The sequence below is a fragment of the Heterocephalus glaber genome, unplaced genomic scaffold (assembly GCF_053883595.1).
Source record: "Heterocephalus glaber isolate CG9 unplaced genomic scaffold, H.glaber_assembly_v1.0 deba00001538, whole genome shotgun sequence".
NCBI classification, from domain to species: Eukaryota; Metazoa; Chordata; class Mammalia; order Rodentia; family Bathyergidae; genus Heterocephalus; species Heterocephalus glaber.
Window position 1 is genome coordinate 1,402,041 of NW_028258333.1, and position 21,167 is coordinate 1,423,207.

Genomic DNA, 21,167 nt, shown 5'->3' on the forward strand with positions numbered 1-21,167 from the left:
TGATTTTTAATTGGGAATTAGGAGTTCAGGACTTCTCTTTTCCAATGAACATTCAACACTCCATTTTATAATAAACAAAATTTAGGTTACATGATACAATGAAAACTACAAAGAAACTTTAAAGTAAAACTTTCCAAACAAAATAGCCAGAGAAGGAGTATTTGGAAATGATGAAGGTGGGCCTGATGTGTAAGTTTCGAGAACAATCGTAGTCCAATAAACATTAATCGCACAATTACAAAATATGCCTTATGCCTTTCTTGAGTTTAAATATTTTCTCCTAAATATTTCTAAGGGTTCTGATACAAACTCACATTTTCAAATTTATATACTATGTGCTTTATATATGGTGAAAGTAGTTTAAAATCAAAGCAAGTGCACAGAGGTAAAAAAAAAAATCCATTGTCTACAAGAGTTGTAATAAGATACCCAGAAAATCAAGGATGAAAAGAGAAAACCAAACGTGTGTCATTTTTCACAGAAGTGCAGTTTTTAATAAATTCAGAAAACGAAATACTAATGTTTAATCTTGCTGAAAATAGTTTCCGCAAAAGCCCCTATCTGGACAAAAGTATCTGTTATTAATACATTACACACAATGGATTAACAGGAAAGCAGGATAAAGTGAAAGGGACCAGGAAATAATATTGAAATCTAAAAAATTCACATCTATCTATTTAGAGAGATAACTAAGAAGAACAATCTATCTACCCACACACAAAACCTCTCAAAGGAGTATAAATTAAAAAGAAACTATAGTAAGATGGGAGGAGTTCGAGAAAAACACTGACAAGCAGCAGATGGAGATGTGAAGAGTTTAAGGTGGACTGGGTTAACATGTGGAAATAGGATGTGACACTCAATTAAGCAGTAACAGGAAGATAACATCTCAGTTGTAAGAAAAAAAACAGAGGAAAGCTTCATAACGTCAGGTTTCTATTTGTTCTTTACTTTGGTCTTTTTCGGGAAATGTCATGGAGATCTTTCAGAGGTTGGCTTCTAAAGTTAAAGAATTCTGGAGCTTTCCAGTTCTTCATACTGGAGAAAGTAGCTGAGCTCTTTAAGCTACAGTTTCAAAGTTATTTGTTATGGCTTCTATCTAAAATGTTCCCCCAAATTCCTGTATTCAGAGGTTGGACTTTTAGAAGGAAATTGGATTAATGGGGCACTATACCCATCAGTGATTAATACATCAGTGAGTTCATAGCTGAATGTGCTCTTAGGAAGTGGGGCCTGGTTGAAAGTGGGTTACTGGGGCTGTGACCTGGAAGGATGTATTCTGGTCCCTGGCTCCTCCTTCCTTGCTCTGCTTCCTGGCCACCATGACATGAGCATTTTTCCTATTCTAGGCTCTTCCACCATTCTGTTTCTACCTTGGAGCCACTAACCATGGACTGAACCTGCCAAAATTGTGAGCCGAAATAAACTTTTCCTCCTTTAAGTTTCAGGTGTCAGTTATTTTGTGCCAGTGACCAGAAAGCTGACTAATAATAACCAAAGTCAGCAGAATAGCTTCATGGAACCACTGTTTGATTTAAATGTATCAAAAACATAAAGTACCTAATACAGAGAAAATGTTAAGTTACTGAGTCATAACTACCACCATTATCAATGCTGAAGTCAACAATATTAGACAAAGGGGCTGTGTGTATGGCCTCATGGTGAAAGGTACTGGTTCTGGGTATCAGATAGCCTCTTCTTGGTTTTAGGTGCTGTTGTAAGTCCTTTAATTGTACAGACTCATAGTTCCTCCAACAACCCCACAAGTGGGTAAAAACATGATTCTTACCTACAAATGGGAAAACAAAGCACAGAGTGATTAAGCCATGTGCCAGAGATTGGCTGTTATCTAGTTGGAAAGGGACTCAAGTACTTTTTTGGTCTTCAGATTTTATACTTATAACCACCACAGCTGCTGAATTCGGTTTAAAACCTCAAAGATGCATATTATTTAATGACTAACCCAGTGAGAAAACTTAGCAAAATGATGAGAAGCCTGAAGTTAAGGGAAATGTCTAGTAAAGAGAGAGAAGATGGGCTTAAAATAGAAATTAGTCACCTAAATATTAGACTGAAAAACAGTTACAAATTGGTAAGTAAACTAATTGTACTCTCATTGAATAGAATTTACTTAGATATTCAGGAGAAATACACAGAAAAGTTGATGCCAAAGCATCTAACATTGTTTATTTTTTAGAAAAATCATAGACTAACAATACATATAACTGTCTTTATTTTAAAACTGTTTTGAGTGTCAGTTTTATTAATGATATCACTGTATTATGAGAAAAGGAGTTTGGGCCATGAAATCTTTCAGGGATAAACTACTTTCAGAGAGATCATATTTTAAGAACCCACAATCATTTCCGCAGTTATGTCTTCAAGCAATGCCCCTTCAGGGATATTACTCCTCAATCCATGGCTTAAACTTCTTTTAGGTGACAATCAGTAAGACAGTTGATGAGAATTTCAAAATATAAAATCAGAATACAAACTTGTACTGCTCAATTAAAATAAACTAGAGACTGACCAATGCAGTGAAAATAACACAAAGCATCAATATGAAGGAGGAGGAAAACTATTAAAGAACAGATTAATAATCATATAGAACAAAATGTGTGAGCATCTAACATCTCAAATCGACCATCAGCAATGTAACTACGTAATCCCTTATTTTTTAAGTATATACAAAAAATGATCTCATGAATCCATGGCATCATTGTTTATTTTCAATGCATAAGAAGTGTCAATAACTCATATATAGAAAATGTTAAATAAATGAGATATCATTGTTATTAATTAGCACTAAAGTGCTGAAACTGATATTTTAGGGTTTGTAAGTGCAGCATGGGGGTGAAATTCAGGTTCAATTCATCCTTTCTGCATGAACTATTCAGGTCTTGGTGTGACTTGGGCAAACCAGGCCTGCCCACTGATACAGATAAGTGAATGCTGAGGAAAGACTTTCCTTTAATATATTTTCCCTTAATTTCTGTCCACTTAAATCTTTTCTCTTATTGGAGTTTTTGAGCTCCACTGACCCTCTCCCAGCACTGCTCTATCCAACTGAACCACCTTTCAGCAAACATGTGAAGAAGGGGAAGGTGCTTCATCAGCTTTGCAAACACATTCCTGCCCTCTCTGGCTCTGCAGACAGCTCCTTCTCCCCTCAATAAGCTCTCAGAACTCAATGAACTGTGCCACAGGTCTCTTTGAGGAGATTTGACAAGTGGGTTCTTCCGCAGCTGACCTGACACTTCAACACACACCTATGCTGTTGGTGAAAATTATCTTTTTGCTTTCTGTACAGCCACACACATAAAGTCCTAGTTTATCAAGGAAAAAGAAAGAGATGCTTTATGTGTTATACTGGAAAGAGGGGGTGATGCATTGTTTTAATAAAATGAAACACTCTGCTTTATGAATGATGGTGACAAGCAAAAAAGGGCAGAAAAATGGAATAAAATATAAGAACCTGGGCACATAGTAAGAAACTTGTTGCAAGGAACATAAAGCAGGTTTCAACAAAGGGAAAGAAACACATTTTTGTTTTTGTTTTGCTTATCTTTGCATATATTCCCATGTACAGATAAATATGGAGCCATAACACACACTTATATGTGTTATCTAGATATATGCAAAATAAGCAGGCAACAAGGTCATTAAACAATGTTTCCACCACAAGCTCAGAAAATAGGGACAGCCTAAACAATGGCAGGCAGTGGGTGGAAGGATGTGGCAGACATGCCCTCAAAGAGAGATTAACTTCATTATTTCAGCGATAGGGACTCTTAAACTCCCTCCATTGTTGTTGTCAAGAACTGCAGGGTAAACATCTTTCAATTTTCTGCACTTGTCACAGACTCATCCATGCTAACCTCAATGGAAAAATATACAAGGGAGAATTTAGTATAATCTTTAATTTCACATATTGCTATTCTCGTGGGAGAGACATTCATTGCATGATTTGTAGTAATGGAGTCACTGGTGTTGATGTTGTTTTCGCTGCTTTTATTGGAAAAGACAGCACTGAAAATGTCAGTAGAGGGTTCACGCCCACACCATTGGGTCTCAAACTACATGTGAGAGTATGTGGATAAATATATTGTTGATGTATTTGAAAGAGAAAAGGATGTAAATTCCTATCCTGTTTCCATGGTTTTCTCCTTGCTATAGTCAAAAGTAATTTGAAAATTCAAGCTCTTCATTAACTACTCACAATATAAACTAATAAGAAAAACAGTAAATGACTAATAGAAGTAGGGTCTTTCTCATATTCAGCAATGGCTACTATTTTATTAACATTATAGCTATGCACAGTGTAACAGATGTAGGTCTTCCCAGTTTGGTATAAAAATTGAAATGTGAACAATGAATGCATAAAAGGAAAAGCAAAAAAATCTCCACGTTTAGTCCTGTATACATATGCTTTTATACATATTTGTATGCATATTCAATGCTATATATGTTGATTTCCTCTAATTTTTCATGTGTTTGATGGGAGTTATTCTGGATGATGGCATGGCCATGCTCTTTCAGCATCTGAGCAGATTTTCTGCTCTGAATGGAAATGCCTACATTGTCTAAAAACAAGGAAAAGGTAATAAGTGTTATATACATTTACAGACTCCTATGGTGCCAGCCACCATCATATGAGCTTACACATATGATCTCATCCAACACTCACACAGTCCAAGTGGCAGGTCAAGTTCAGGTAAAGGGCTCAGTGCACAGGGTAAGAACTAAGGATGACTATCTGACTCCAGGGCACCTGCAGAGGGGGTGCCTCTCTGATCTACACGTGGGCCCTTGACATGGCAGAATGCCCAGTTAAGTCAGCCCACACACTCTGAAACGTAGTATGTTTGGCAGAAAGGTAAAGACTAAAAATTAACGTGAGACAGTGCATCTTAAATCTTATTGCCTAGGTAATTTACTTTGATTTAGTATTCCTCAGAATCTGTTTTGCCATTTTCTTTGGCTTCTTCTTCAGAGAGAAATGAAACAAGATTGCCTTTTACTGCAAACAGAATGGACCCAGATGGACGTCCTTAGATAGAATTTTCCATAAAAGTGGAGCTGGGATGGTTGGGTGGGGAATGTTAATGTATCCATGGTGGATTCAGCAGGGCAGAACAAGAGGCTGAGCAGACCTGTCTCAGGATGACAGTGAGGAAGGCGGAGGAGAAGGCGTGCTGGTGACTCCAGTAAGTTTCCTAGCTGCCCCCTCTGGATGGTATGGACTTGTCACAGAGCCTCACAGGAGCTTAGCTCATGGAGACAGCTGGAGGCATGAAACAGTTGGCTAAAGAACAGAATTAGCCCTGGAAAATATTTGCTCCCCGGTTCTTACACTCAAAATTCCTTCCTATCAAGTAGCTAACAGTATGTAGTTGTGCTGTAAAAGGCCTGTTATAGTCTTCATGAATCCAAATGTTCACCTGTTGAAGAAAGAAGCCCCAAAGAAACCCTAAGAAAGTGCTCAAAGTAGCTTAACTGGTCGAGGCTCTGAGATTCAGGGGCACAGCCTGGAATCTGGGGGACTGGAGACCACAGGCGCCATGATACATTTTATTTAGAAAATAAGCATTTCCATTTCAAGTGAAATCCATGTGGTGATCCTGACCTTGTCATTTTTCTATAAACTTAAAACATCTAGATGAGAGTAGTAACTAGAGCATCTACAAACTAAAGCAGTAACATACATAAGTAATAGAGCTTTTTAGGTATTTTCCTTGATTGGACATGTCTGGTGTTTGGAGAGAATATGCTAATCTGTACTTATGGTTCCATGGTGGCGAGTCTTCTTCCTACATTCCAGCCTGGCATCGTATTAAGCCCCACTCAGTGTTTAGCTGACATCTCATCTTCAGCTTTTAATTCTTTTTAATATTGTCATGCTTATTGATGTAGCTGAAAGTATCAGGTGGCACATCTTCCAGGGAACTGGAGTGTATCTGTCAGAACAAAGCCAACTGTATCATTTTTCAGTATGTACAGTTCTACTTGGCATTAATTAACTTTGTCCTCATTCTTCATTTACACAACAACATGAGTTGCAATATTTTAACTTATCAACGAACTTCTCTGCTAGCAACTAGTATATATCTTCAGGTACAACTAGACATTGTATTTCCACCATTTAAAGTGAATTGAGGGCCGGAGATTTAGCTCAGTGGTTCTGCTGCCTGCTTTGCATGAGCAAGGTTCCGAGTTCAATCCTCGGTACCAAAGGAAAAAAAAAAAAGTGAATTGATATAGTTAAACAACTGAAATTTTTTTTTTTTGGTTTTCAGATAATACTTATAATTAGGCTTATTTAAAATTTATGATTGGGTGATAATATGTCTGATTCTGGACTAAAAAAGGTGAATATTTTCACCTTTATAGAGGATCTCATTTGACTTACTCTAATGAGAAGTACTCAATTTTACAGCCTGAAGTACCAATATTTAATTCTTAATAAACTGTTAATAAGACATCCTTTTGTGGGATCCAATTATGATTTTAATTGAAAGTCTTTTGATACTAGACCATTACTTATACATTATGGAACAATAATACTAAAATTTTATAAATATGAGGTCTTATGTAATCACTTTATAACTCCATTAAGTATTGGCTATTCTTGCAGAGAATCAAATGTTTAAAAAAATACTTTCTTCACATGTGCAAATACTTTCACTGCATTCTTTTTCTTTGCAGTACTTGCCAACCTCTTGAAGATATTTAGTGGGGTTCTCCTTACAAGCCACTGACAGTTCTTCCTTTGTTACACGTTGACACTCGCACAAGAGAAGCTGCTCTGTCAGCACCCCACTTACCCCAAAGGAATCTCTGTGGTACAGGGTCATGGCAGACCCGGGCCAACATCCCTGGCTTAGAAAGATGTGCTTAAAGGGTGCCAGAGTTCAGTGTACGTGTTGATTAAATGACTTCTAAGTGGTCAGTCATGCATATTTTTGAGTTTGAAATAAAAATTCCTGTTATTTTGTTTCTGCTAATAGACTTTTCCATAGCCATTCACACATTCCTTACTGTGCTGTCCTCCTGACTGCAGGCTCCCGATCTGAAGGCAGCATCGCAGATGAAATGTGCATTTCCGCTAAACAGACACCTTAGTCAACACTGTGCCTCCGGATGTCTCATGGCACAGGCAGTTAATGCCCAGGGACCAGGCTGAAGGTCCTGGAGAAGCACGTGTGCCATTTCTGCTGTGGCTCAGACTTCCGCCTCCCCATCCATGGAGGGTGGGCTCCTTCTCTGTCACCTCTCGCCCCCTTCACTGCCTCTGTGATGAAAGAGTGGTTTGCACAGCTGGTGACGGGCACTTTCTGAGAGCCCTGCTGACCAAGGACATGGTAATTCACAGAAGGACCCTTCCCCCTTCTCTAAAGTGGCCAGATCTCTAGGGCTTTTGTCTCCGTTGCTGTCCTTGGGCAGGGCGGGGGGCTTTACTTTCTGCTCCCTACCACGGCACATTAGGGCCCACAGGCTGGAAGAATTTTCACACCACTGGGATCCTGCTGGCCTGGGTGGAGGAACTGGGCTGCGGTCCTGTCCTGCAGTGGCAGGGGTGTGGGTGGGGTGGTCTGGGTGTGACAGTGGAAGAGTTAGGTCTACGGTGGGGACAGAAGACCCCTCTGTGCGGTGTGTTCCACATCCTATGACACAGCATAGTGGGGGCTGTGCCTGCTCAGCTTCATCCAGTCCTACCGATTCCAGTGAGGTTATTCTAGCTTGCATATCTCACCACCCCTAAACCTGCAGCAGAGGACAGAGGAGTAGTTGGACTTGGATCTTCCAACAGGTGCGGAATGTTCCTAAACACCTGTCCCTGAAGTTTCTAGCGAGGTTAGATAGCTTCTGGTTCAAGAAAGCAGAGAGGGCCTTTCTGAATCCCCAAAGGTAGACTGGGGGCTTCATTTGAATTGGTGCCTGAGGTTTCAATTAATCTCCACGAGAAAGTAACAGGCAAGGGAGGCTTACTGAGAGCAGGAAGGAGGAGTCCAGAGGGGGATGGAAGATGCTGGCAGGAGGGGCAAAGCCACTTGAGACGCCTTTTGGTGGGGAAGCTCAGGAGCTTCACCACAACCTTCAGTGTCTGAAGATCTCGCCTGGCCTCCTCTGTGCAGCCCTCTCCCTGAAACCTGCTGCCCAGAACAGCTTAGTTCTCAGGTTAGCTCCATGCTGTGGGGCCGTGGGAGGCCCAGGGTTAAGGGCAGCAGGGGCAGAGAGAGCGGCCATGGAGTGGGACATGAAGCTCCGGACAGCGAACTGGCAGAGTACAGCTGGGGCACTGGGCTACCAAGGATGGAAGAGGTGTGAGCACTCCTGCCCACTCCCCGCTGTCCCCCATAACTGGAGGCAGGGACTTCAGAGGGCAGGAGCAAGAGACAGGGGCAGCTAGATCCTTTGTTCTGTGTAGGGCACAATGTTGAGCTACTTGTTACCCAGCAAGGAAAGACGCAGCATGCTGCTGAGTGCTCTCATTTTGTCAGGAATATTCACTGATTCTTTAGGACTTTCCCATACATTGTCAGTCAATCTTGTACATGTTTGTGTCTTTCTCTGAGACTAAACAAAACACAATTAAGGCCATGGAGTAGATTTTGAGCTTTTTTGGATCTGCCAGAGCACCTAGCACACAATGTCTTCAACAGATATTACTCAGTTAACAGGATCGCTAAAGCATTGAATCTCCACAGATGCAGATGAAGATGTGCATTTATTTTATTTGTAAATGGTGATGTTTAGAAACATATGGTCTGCTATGCCCAGGATCTATTCTGACCCTGTGTGGGTGTGAAGGTTTAGAGACTGAGTCCACCTAATCTGTGTGACCTTGGACAATGGCTCTGTGCCTTAGTTTCCTGATCCATAAAAGGAGCAACATAATGTCATCTTTATCCTGGGGTTATTCTGCGGATTAGCAGATCTATTCGAAGCATTTAGAACAGCTCCAGAAAGTAGCTATGTGCCTGGACTTTTGTTATGCTTGACTAACTTTACTTTCTCACAGTTTTAATTCAATGCACAACTGGTTATTCTCTGATTATTGAGACATCTTCCACTTTTCTTCATTCCCCAAAGTGGACTTGTTGGTGGGAACCATCTGGTTTTCCACTACCCTGTCCTAGTCTTCTGAAGGCTTGTGTGAAATGCTCCAGTTGGAAATGAAGGAGCTCCTGCTGGGGCCTTTTACTTAAGAACAGAAAGATAAGACTAGTTGGTCAATTGCTTCAGCCACCAATCTGAGCTAACAGTCAGGTGTCCTAAACACTACAAATCTAAGCATCTTTGCAAAAATCAGTCCTCTTCTTCCAAAGGACATCTATCTACCTGGTAACCGCTCCAGGTCTGTCCAGTGGTCTCCAGTGTGGGTTGTGCAACACAGAGCACATGAAAGATGACTCTGTCACATCTTGCGAAGACACCTTAGGATATTTCCTTATATCTATTTTATAACTATTTTTAACTTCAGCTTTTTTATAATTTCTATCTTCAGGTATATGGTATTCTAAACAAAATTTAATATTGCATAGCAGGTTATAATATGTAAGCAAAAGTTACACACACACCCTTCCCCCAATAGTAGGCTCTGGCAGAGACCATTTCCAGCACAGAAAAGTGTGAGGACTTGAAGGAATCAGGAATGGATGTGCAAGGCCCAGGCAGGTCAGGGAGAGAGCATGCAGCTCATGGTTAGGCGCTCAAAAAGGTGGCTTCCCTTTCTCCACAAGTTTCCCAAAAGTCTATCCATATACTTCTGGAATTTTCCATCGTATTATATAGATCATCGTATTTTCTTAAAACTCTCCCAAGTTCAAAGGCGGAGGTTGACATCAGGTTTCGGACACTTGGATGTCACAGCCTTGGCAGCTCCTGGAGCAGCCCTGGGGGTGGACGGGCCTTCTCCTTGGAAGAGCTTTGAGGACACCGTTGCCTGGCCTCAGGGAGAAAGTAGGAAAAACACTGTTTGCTCAGGATGGCTCTCCAGGGATGGCTCTGGACAGGGGCCAGCAAACTGCTCCTGCGCAGGGTCAGGGAGGACACAACTGAGGCTGTGCCAGTCGGATGGTCTCTGCCATGGCCTCTCACTTCTCACCTCTTGCTGTGATGCCCAGGCAGCCAGGGGTACACAGAAGAGTGCGGGCCCGGGCTGTACACCAACGCTTGACGTCTGGACCCTGGGATTTGTATTTCATGTCATTTTCCCCACCCCAAAGCATTATTCATCTTTGGATCTTTCCACCAACCATTTAAACATATAACAATCATTCTTAGCTTTTAAGTGCTACAAAAGTAGGCAGTGAGCTAGATTTGGCCATTTGCTATTGCTCCCTGACCCCAGGTTTCGAGAAAACACCGTCCGCTATTTTTAATGTGTCATAGATGAATTAAATTCTTCTTTCTTATTGTAGCCAGTTTTCATTAAACTTGCAGAAGTTTATTAACAAGAGATAATTCTAAGAGCATATGAATATGGAACAGAGAATCAATAAACCTTGTTGTTGTCAGTTTTTATTCAAATTAGGTATTGAATGTCACTGAGGTTGTTACCTCTTTTTTTTTAACAAGGGATGCATGGAAATATGATTACCTTAGTTGATTATATGCAAAAACTCAATGTTCAACTAATTCAACTCCAGACAGAAGTGGATCCGGCAGGCTGAAGGTAAGAGAAATCTGGGAGAACAAGTGGGTATTCCTTTTCATCTAAACCAGGATATGTATTACTAATACTAGATGGCATGTATGATCTCAAAAATAAATAAGAAGTGTTTTGTGTCTCCCTTCTTATGCAGCGAAATTGAAAAATTTAAAAATCAATAATCAACTATAAAAGTAGCTTAGCTTGCCTGGATTTAGCATCACATTGCAGTTCAACAAAATTGCTACACTGCTGCCGGGATCTTTGTGCCAAGCTTTGGAATGAGTGCCAGCTATCCCACATGTGCCCGGATGGAAAGGAGAGAGCCACGCTGCCCAAAACCCAGCAAGGCCATCACCACTGTCTACTTAGCCATGTGAAGCTTTATAACAGATGAAATTATTGATGTTTTTAAATTGATTTAAAAAGTTGATTTTATAGTTGAGGTAAGTATTCTCTAGCAATATAATCGTGACATTAGACCAGTTACTTTGCAAAATGGCTATGCAGCCTGGAAATCACTTGTCCTTCTCCATGTACCCCACGGCTGTGTACAATTAAAAATACATATTTAATCCAGAGGAGGGACACAGTTGACTGAATCATATGCATTTGCCAGCATCCGCCCTTTCAGCAATAATTTCATATGATTCAATCTATTAGTGGGCATGAATCATTCTAGATATGTTACATTTTTATTAAATATTTTCCCCCAAGCTTGCCAAATAGGTAGACCACACCATTAAAAAACACTTACCATGATCAGGCCTTTGCATTTTTATGTCCTGTATAATGGCTGTGTTATATTGGAATACTTAATACTCATTCAGTAAGTTAGTATGGATTTATGCGGCACTAGTATTTTCTTTTAATTTTTCCTGCTTGACAAAAGAGGTTTACCATCCTCACTGCACTTCTATCATCCAGCGTATGCCCAGGCAGACAGGTGCAGGGGAGTCATATTGTGTTCCCACCATTATTAGCACGGACACTGATGGCAGAAGCAGGTCCCAGTGATTACGGGAAGAGTGCTACACACACACACACACACACACACACACACACACACACGGAACCCCACTCACCTGTGCTCGTGCGGTAGGTGCCCGTGTGTGTGGGTGGCAGAGGGTCTCCTTGGCTCTGGCTGAGACTCCTCATAGGGGGCTTCTGATAGACGCGGTCTTCATAGATGGGGTCTATGTGGTGTTCTGGGGACTGCAGGGCCCGAAGCTCAGGGCCCAGGTGCCCATGCTGGCTGCTGTACGAGGCTCGGGACCCAGCTGAAATGGATTAACAGGGTGCATTAAGGCTCAGCTAACATTCAAGCCACATCTTACCCAACAACATCTGAAGTTTTGAGGGGGTCAGAATGATTGAAATATGCACAGAACCAAATGCAGTGATGGCAGAGATCCGAGCCGTCACGCGAGTCAGCTTATTGGCATCCTCCAGCTGCCCTGCTCTGTGCCCAAAGCCGATGTCACTGAGAGGGTGGCAATGTTCCCCAGATAAACCCACACCGAACAGGAGCAGAGAACATCGCTTTGCTCAGGGCCCAACGGACATAACTGGGTTCCTCATCGAAGAAATCAGGTGCTCAGTCAACCTGAATGACCTCTTCTTATTTCATAGCCCTTCAGCTAAAACTGTACCACTGAAATTATTTTAAAGGCTGAGCAAATGAATGAGCCACAGTGGCTTAGCCATCCTGATGTTGTTCCTGAGAAGTGGCCTAGAATCTGTTTCCATCAGCACTTCCTGGGACAGTGGATGAGCCCAAATGTTTGGACTTAACAGCAGCCTAAATCCCAGAGAGAAGCCGATATCAAAGAAAAAGATGTGTGAGCTGTTTTCCTTTACTCTGACTCTCCAAATGGAAGCATTTGCATTTAGCTGTCCTCTTTGGAAAGACACAAATGGTTGTCACTAACGGGTTTGTTTATAAATTGAGGCTACAAGTCATTCTGCTTCCCAGCATTTGTGAACTCTTGCTGTGACACTTCATGCATAGTATGGAGGAAAGTGTCGCTATGAAGGACAGGAAAATGTCTCCTGAAGCAGTCTCTGTGCTTCAGAAAGTGACTTTTATGAGGGACACAGGGTGAGCTGAAAGACAGCAGAGAAGACACCGATTAAAAGCCAATATTGAAAGGAGAAATGGCAGGGGAACTGCAGCATGAGACAGACTTGGGGCAGCCAGGAGAAGCACTGTCTCTCCATGGACAACTGATGACACATGCGAGAACCAAGGAGAAAACAGCTGGCCGTACGAATGACCCTGCTGTGAAATCCCCCAAACTAATACCCATGTGGCCCATCGAGCTGTAAATACCAACCAACTTCAACAGCCTAGATCCTGAGCTCTTCATTCCAGCCTCAAGCCACAGGGTGTTGGAATTCTTTGCACTTGATGGGGTCTGTGACAGCTCCTCATCCATTCAGTTTGTTCAGTGCCTTCACCAGAGGCCACTGGAAAGCCAAAGTCTTTAAATACTTAACAATAGTGCTGTTTCTTCATGAACATATCTCCAGATAGGGTGAAGATCCTCATGTGGCCCATTTGAGTAAAAGGCATTCAAAAGTTTTCAAATCACTGACACATAAATGTTTACTGGTGCGTTTAGCACAGGCTGCATTCTATTGCAGTAAACAGAAAACCTTTCTAAATGATAGGGGCAATGCTGAGAACTCTATGAATTCCATATTAATAAAAAGCACTGAATGCTTTGAGGAAAGGAAGGAGGAGGGCAGGCAAGTTCCTTACCTTTCTCTTTGCAGTAATTAAATAATTTCTGACTTAGATAGTGTTGAGGTGAATGATAGATGTGAAACAACTGTTTTGCATAATGAGGGTTGCTGTATCTGATTTATTGAATGCCAACATCACACTGAATATTATCCATGCTTAGATTCTCCAGGAATATATTTACGGACAATACACCTTGAGTTCTTGCTGTCAATTCTTACTCCTGAAGTTCTGATAATATTCTAAGGATTCAAAAGTGTAAAAAAAGGGGGAACAAGTGGTTAGATCAAAATGTTGTGTAGTCAACCATCTCTGGTAGATTAGACCGGTAACTTTATCATCATTGCTTTATTCTAAGGCTCAAAAAACATCCAATGATGAACAAGTGGAAGAGCTGCTGAATTTCAGCGACATGATCTTAGGCCGTATGTGAAAATCCTCTTGTTACAAGCATTTACTAGGTACTAGGAACTTTTTATAAGCGCTATTAATCAAATTAATGACCATGAGTCCTAGGCAAGGCGCAAGCTTTTTAAGGTAAAGTCTACATCTGTGGCTGTCATATTTTCAATCTACTGATATCGATAAAAGAATTTTATGACTAAAATTATTAAGTATTTGAAGAGTATACTGTATATTTTTGTCCTCATAGCTTGCTGCTGGCAAAACTATAAGCTCATGGTGTTTCCCTGGGAAAACATTTGTGGAAAATACAGTTGTGCATTTCAGCATTATGCAGAGTGCTGAATGAGCACAGGCATTTTAAAAGCAGTGTTATGCTTCATTTTATCCATTGTGGTCAGGTTTCAATACTTCATGGGTGGTCAGAGGCATAGAGAGGACTAAAGGACAGAAGAAAGGCAGAGAAATCAAAGGTTAAAAGTGCCACCGCTGAAATGCATGTCTTGTACCGCCCTTGCTCAAGAAAGACTATGTCCTCAGATCCCTACTAACAAGGTCTGCTTTGTCTTGGGAAAATTCAAGCCAAAGTTTCTTACAAGCCACTTCTGGGAATATGTACCCAAGTTTCTCTAGATGGCGTATGTATTTGCTGATTCAAAGAAAATGTACGTTTCTTTAGTAGGGATTTTCTTTCATCGTTATGGTCTATTTGACAGTCCTAATCACTGCAGTGGACTCAAAACACCACTCATGAGCTTTTACATCCGTGTCAGGAGCTAGAATGGCACTATTATAATAAGAAAAGTGCTGAGGGAACTTTGACTTGGTCCAAAGAGTCACAGATGTCAAGGCCCAGTGTTCTTGCCAATTATTCTGGTGGAGAACAACTCTGGGAACTTGACCTTGGCCACGTTGAGGCTCAGAACCTCAGAATGGCAAAGTGGCTTTGAAATACGGATGGGTCAAAGAGAAGACCCAAACCACGGCGCTGAAAACCTCCCATCATTGCAGTCATATCCTGTGAGAAAAACGTCTGTTTCAGTTTCAGCAACAACCTCAGCATTAATATTTCAATTCTAGCATGTGTTTTTGCTCTTCCTATTTCTTTTCTTCACATTTCCAAGAAGGGGGGTTGAGAATTCAGGCATGGAGATTTTCACAGACAATTTTGTTTCTGAAAATGGGTTTGAAGACTCATGACGGAAACGTAAGCACTCAGCTTTCAGGATGCAGAGAGTTCAAGAAGGCCCCAGGATGTCAGAACTGCCCCGGATGGGCTCTGTGCACTTTAAGCTGCCCCAGCACTGGGTATGAAGCAGTTTCTCAGACCTGGGGCCTCAGAGCCAGCTCTTCGCTGCTGCTGGGGCTGATCCGAAGGGACGCTGGGACAGCACAGAACCCACGAGACTGCTGACCACTTGACAGAGGTGCGGGTTTGCAGGGAGAGAGGACAGACTTCAGTGCTGTGACCGAGAGGGAGACAGCCATTCGAAGGTCTCAAGGGACTGGGAAGACTGGTCAACAGGAGTAGCAAGAAACCGGAGACACCCCTACTTCTGGGTTGGTGCCATTGCTACAACTGAAGAAAAATTAAGCATCTGATGTTATTACCCTCCAATTCATAATTTCTCCCTTTATTCAAACAATATCATTTATACGAGTGACTACTACATAGAAGCCCAACATGGCTCACAGTCAGATTCTGCGCATGAAAGGTGGCTTCAGCGTGTTAATGCATAATGTTCAAAACACTGAAGAAAACAGAAGCAGATTACAGGATACTTTGTGATTTCACTGCTGCTTTTGTGCTAGTTTGCCCAAAGAACTTGTACTAAGGAGACATGAATTTTGCCCCAGATACGTCTCTCATCAGCTGGGTGAATTAAAGCAAATAAATAAAACTCTTTGAATCACAGTTTTCTCAAGAGTAAAAAAGGTGACATAATTATATGCATTTGGACAGCCTGGGATTTTGGGGGAATTTAGATGAGAGCATATGTAAAAGTGCTTTGCAATTAATAAGGTAACGTAAAACAAGCATTCTCAGGCCACTGGATTTTAGAATCGAGAAACACGTCATCTTTTCCATACATATTTTTTGATTTAAAAATGATCAAATACTTAATAAACTATCCGAATTTCAAAAGCAACGTGGAGATTTCAATTTGGAATGTCCTAAACAAAGATTTTTCTCATGATTTTGTGAAATATTATTGCAAAATATAAAACTTATGTTTCTTTTTCTTAGGAAAATATATGTTGCTTTCTAATGGATAACTGCAAAGAATGCAGCAATGAAGGAATCCAAAAGGAAGGAAAATGTTGAGATTAGTGTGAAAAGATGGAATTCTTTTTAGAATCATGTAGGGCATAAATTACACTTTCATGTTGAAGATAACAAAGCCTTGCTAATTCAGTAAGAAGCCAGCAACCGACATGCAGGATACTCTTGACTTGGAAAATAATGAAGAGGCCGAAAGGGCAAAAGAATGGCTCCCTGCCTGGTCTGTCAATCTTTCATACCATATTTTCAATGGGTCAGAGATTCCAACCAGCTAGACTCACTAGACCAGCAAAATGGAACATTTTTCATTTTTAGAACGATTTCTACAAAATTTCTGTGCACTAGATTTTATGTGTATTGTTTATGTGTGCCAATTCATACCCATTCATTCATTCATTCACTCAACACATTTACTGAGTCTTCAGCAGCCTCTAGGAACTGATATCATGTGATCAAGATAGACAAAGACCCTAGCTTTGAAAATAAGTGAGTCCCCACATTCAAGCAGGTGGAGATAAAGGTACAAAGATGTGTGGTAGGATATGAAAGGGGTGACAAAACATCAGGAGGGTGTACTGTTTGGGTAGTGTGCTTTAGAAGAGTTTTTTGAGCATCTTACATTTTAGCAGAGAACTATACAAGAAGACAGGCTGAGCCCCACTGAAGAGAGATCTGTATCTGCCTCAGACAGAGGAAACCAGCAGCAACATCAAAGGCCTCTTGTGGGAGATTCCACTCAGAATAGTCTCAGAAGTGAGTGTAGTAGTGTCTGTTTAATCCACATTGTCTTTTAAAAGAAATATCAGTAAGTATATGGACTATTCCTGGTTCATATTACAATTGAGTGTCACGGCCAGATTTCTTTACTGCTCAAAATTTCACAATCACAGCTGCCACACTCATATCGAAAGGATTTCATTCAGTAGGAGATGGCACATAACAACCATGCGGGAATTGCATAACTGATGGGTTAGCTCCAAGGAACTTCATTTTCTTTTGCATTGCATTTCCATTTCCTAGAATAATGAGTAATTCTCAAATGTTAGTTTATTCTGGGGAAGGGCTGCTTTGTATATAAAGCTTCTGAGAGATTCCGAGTGAGCCAGTACAAGTGAGGCACAGCGATGCAGGTTTCCGTGAGTGCCCAAACCTCCCGCTCTGTGAGGGACCACTGTGAACCTCCACATCGTGCATGATGAGAAGAAGAGGAAGCCAACTTAGAAGCAAAAAGTCAGCATCTAATGTTTCAGTGTTTGTTTGTTTGTTTGGTATTGGGGCTCGAACTTGGGACCTTGCGCTTGCAAGGCAGGCGGCGGAACCACTGAGCTAAATCCCCAGTGTCAGTGTCTAATGTTAAACCTTCAAATGACAATTTTTTGGCTTTATTCAAACAATTTCATTTATTTCTGTTAGGCCAGTTATTTTACTAAGTACAACAAAATGAGTGTATTCTGTTTTTCATGGGGACCTATTCATGATTTTTAATCCTTTATGATCTGTGATTTGTAACTTCAATTTAATGCAAATCCACTTGCTTTTACGAAGAAGTAAATTTTTGCATGGTTTCCTTTTGAAATATTAATATTAGGTTGCAGTTCAGTTTTAAACGTTTATTTGCAAAGAAAAAGGAGGAAGAGAATGATCTAAATGACACAGCCGTAGTCATGAGGCAACAAACAGACAAAGTGTTTGTGACCAGGTAACAGAGATACAGCCTTTCATTTCTGAGAAAAAAAACTATCTTCAGAAGAAAAAAGCTATACATTTCTATGAAGGAAAATCTAGCGTAGAATCTAGGAATGCAGTTTCTTAAAATATTATACAATCTGTAATCCCAGCACTGCGCAAGCCTGAGGCAGGAGGACTGCAACTGTGAACCCAACCTGGGCAGCTTGGTGACTTAGCTACACTCTGTCTCAAAATCAAATACTAAACAAGGGCTGCGATGCAGCTCAGTGTGAAGGCCCTAGGCTTCAATCTCCAGAACCAGGAGGAGGAAAAACAAAACAAAAATCTTGTGAAATCTGTGGGGAGCAGCCCTGCTCTGGGAGAGCTGCTGGCCTTGTCATAGTTATTTTGTGGACTCTGAACCTCTTAAAAAGTTTGGCTTGATGTCTAAATATCCTTAACTCTAGGAGAATAAGTGATATCCTCATATCATCACCTTTACAAATACAAAAACTAAATGCCGTGTTGGTTGGCAGGATGATCTCACAAAGGAAAGTTGGTGAGAGATGCAACTGTAACACCTTAGATCTGAGAAACACCTTGTCATGATGAAACCGACCTCAAAGGAAAGCACAAAAGCTGTGCCCACTGCTGCTTCAGAAATGTATCTAAGCAAGCAAGTGAAGTGGCTCCTTCCACTACAATTGACTGTTCTTAGTCTTTACTTTTGCTTCTGACTTGAATCGAATTCCAAAATCTAACTCCTACTCCTCTACTAACTCATAAATTAACCCTGAAGGACTCCAAAGTATTTCCCTGTGTCTTCAAAGCCAAGTTTAGGACCTGAATTTCATTTGCAAATGAGCCCTAATCCGTTGAGTTCATCTGACAGCATATTTCACATTGTTATACATGTAAAAATTCAGTGGTGCCTTGGTTCATGAACTCGATTCTTTCTACAATCCTGGTCACAAACCAAGTTCGATAAATTCAAGGTTAGGTTCAATGTTGACCTTTTGAGGAACTGTGATTTGGTTCTTGTCTAGTTTGGTTTGCGACCAGAACGGTAGAAGGAATTGATTTCATGAACCGAGGCACCACACTATGTGGACACATTTCCCACACAGGCTAGGAGCCATGTTTCACACTGATGTTTGGAAGCAAAATTATTAATTCATATGTATTCAACGATAAAGTTGCATTATAGCCTAATACTTTCAATGTGAGGATATAAAATGATTCTACATCATTTCAATTTTACAAAGAAAAATGCTCTCCTAGTTCATCATTCCATAAATCCTAGATTTTCATATTCTATGCTGACTTAGTTCACTCTTGTCACTGTCACTGAAGCCTTGACTACTTTTGTAGTCTCTGGTAGTGTACACAACACAGTAGGGTCGGTTCCTGTAATTTTCTGGATGAGTTTTCCAATACAATTTACTGTAACTATTAACATGTTCATGCCATACATGCATGACTGCCCCATTGGGCATCTTGTACCCCCTGATGGGACTGTCCCCATGCCACCCTATGGGACGTATGTCATACACGTACCGCCAGTGGTTCAAGCCAACAGGAATGAGTTAAACAACCTCATCCTTTTACCAGATAAATACTGTAATCTGCTGTGATCCAAGTATGTTCCAGTGAGAATAATTTACTGGACAAAATCACTACTCAGGACACAGCAGTAACTGGGTCCCTGTGCTCTCATCTCTTGAAAGGATTATGCCCCTTGCTTGTTCTTGTACTTTCTTTCTAACCACAAGCATTTCTTCCCCAGCTTTTAGGAAAACAGGCTTCTTTTGTTCAATTCTTTCTGCTGCAGACGGGCATTTGGAAAGGCAGGAGACAGTAGTAATGGGATATAACAAGCAATGTAAAGTCCAAAATCTGCATTCACAGGATGGACCATTTCCATTTTTATTTTCAGCTGAAGGTCCTGTTGCTTCCTTGCCTATCATGAAATGGATGGTATAATATCATGTCACAACTCACACTCAGCTCCAATTTAATGGGGAGCTTGTGGGAGCTATTTGTCTAAAATACCACTGGTACAGTGGAACACACTATGCCAACAGTGGTGGTGTGGCACCTGTCCCTGATAGCTGCTTTCGGTTTCTTATCTCGGGCAGTAGCTCCAAGTGTAGTCCACATGTTATTTGGTGTTTCTCAAAGTGCCATGTGCGTAGGAATGCCCTGATTGGAATTCAGGTTCTGACTCAGGAGGTTTGAGGAAAGGTCTGAGCTTGTGCATCTCTAACAAGCTCCCGGGACAAGCTGGTGCTGCGTGCCTTTTCTGAGCAGCCAGGAGCTGCAGGTTTAGCTGTGATTATGCATCTGACCGCCAGAGGACTGCAGCTTTGGCACCGGCCTGAGCCCCGAGGCAGAGATATCAATGCCACAGTCTCCCTGAGGTCCTGAGCAGACAGAAGTAGCCTGAATAAAGGCCCAGGCCAAAGAGCAGCTGGTGCTGGCCACGAGGGTGGGCCTCAGCACAGGCTCAGCAGCCCAGCTTGGCGGGCACACACTGAGGCAGCCATGATGACAGACAGGAGCCTCTGGGGCTGTTGCAGAGATCCTGGCCTTAGCTCCAGCTGGCCAGGCTCACACCAGGGGGCCACAAAGGCTCATGCAGCAGGCTGGCATTTGCCAGAGTCACTTCTAGGGAGAAAGACTGAAAAAAAGCATTATTCCATCAACAGGATGGACTTTATGGATGGACTGGCTCATTTCTGCTGTGAGTTTAGTGTTTCTCTAGCGATTATGGGAAAGTTTGTGTCTAGAGTTCCTAAACTGCCACAGTGAACACATAAGCTAGGCTCTGTGCTTCTCCTCCCTAGAGATAATGTGTGTGGGAGACTTTCTGAAAAACTTTTGAGGTGAGCGGCCCACTCCAGACCAGGACCGAGAAATGGGTCCAGGGAAGGGGAATGTTTAGTCACTCTTCAGATGATTCCATTAAGTTACCTGGCTTGGAACATCTGGGTCAGGTCTGATAGATGTGGGGCAAGATGCAAGATCTGAAGAAGTACACGTTGAGGTTTGGCCCTTAGCAGGCCTTGTAAGCCAAGGGTCTAGAGCATCTCCAGGAACATCCATTTTGGGATGTGGAGTTGGGGGCTCCCTTTGGATGGAGATTCGGTTTCTGCAGTTTGCAGGAAGGCAGCAATCAATGCCTTTGAGAGCAGGGAAGGGAGAAGCTGGATTTTGTCCTCAGCTTGCCACACTGCAGGCTGCAGTCAGCCTCTTGCTGGGGAATTCCTGGGAGCTGGGGCCTGTGGCCATTCCGATTGGGCAGGGCCTTTCCTGCCTCTCCTTGCTCCCTTCCCTTCTGCAGGTCTCTGGAAAGGGCCTTTGGGCTGCATCTGGTGTATCCTTGTCTGCGGAGGGACTTTCTGAGGGGCAGC

The 21,167-nt window shown here is 41.8% G+C and overlaps 1 protein-coding gene across 6 annotated transcripts in view; it reads right to left on the reverse strand.

The window, feature by feature from the left end:
• The window catches only part of Ctnnd2 (catenin delta 2), an 871,879-nt gene that overhangs the window by 335,721 nt on the left and 514,991 nt on the right, over positions 1-21,167 (reverse strand). For all 6 annotated transcript variants that reach the window (XM_087189427.1, XM_004845189.4, XM_004845188.4 and 3 more), the window contains one exon: positions 11,740-11,934. In XM_087189427.1, the coding sequence (XP_087045553.1) occupies positions 11,740-11,934 (195 nt within the window). The remainder of the gene's footprint in view (positions 1-11,739; positions 11,935-21,167) is intronic.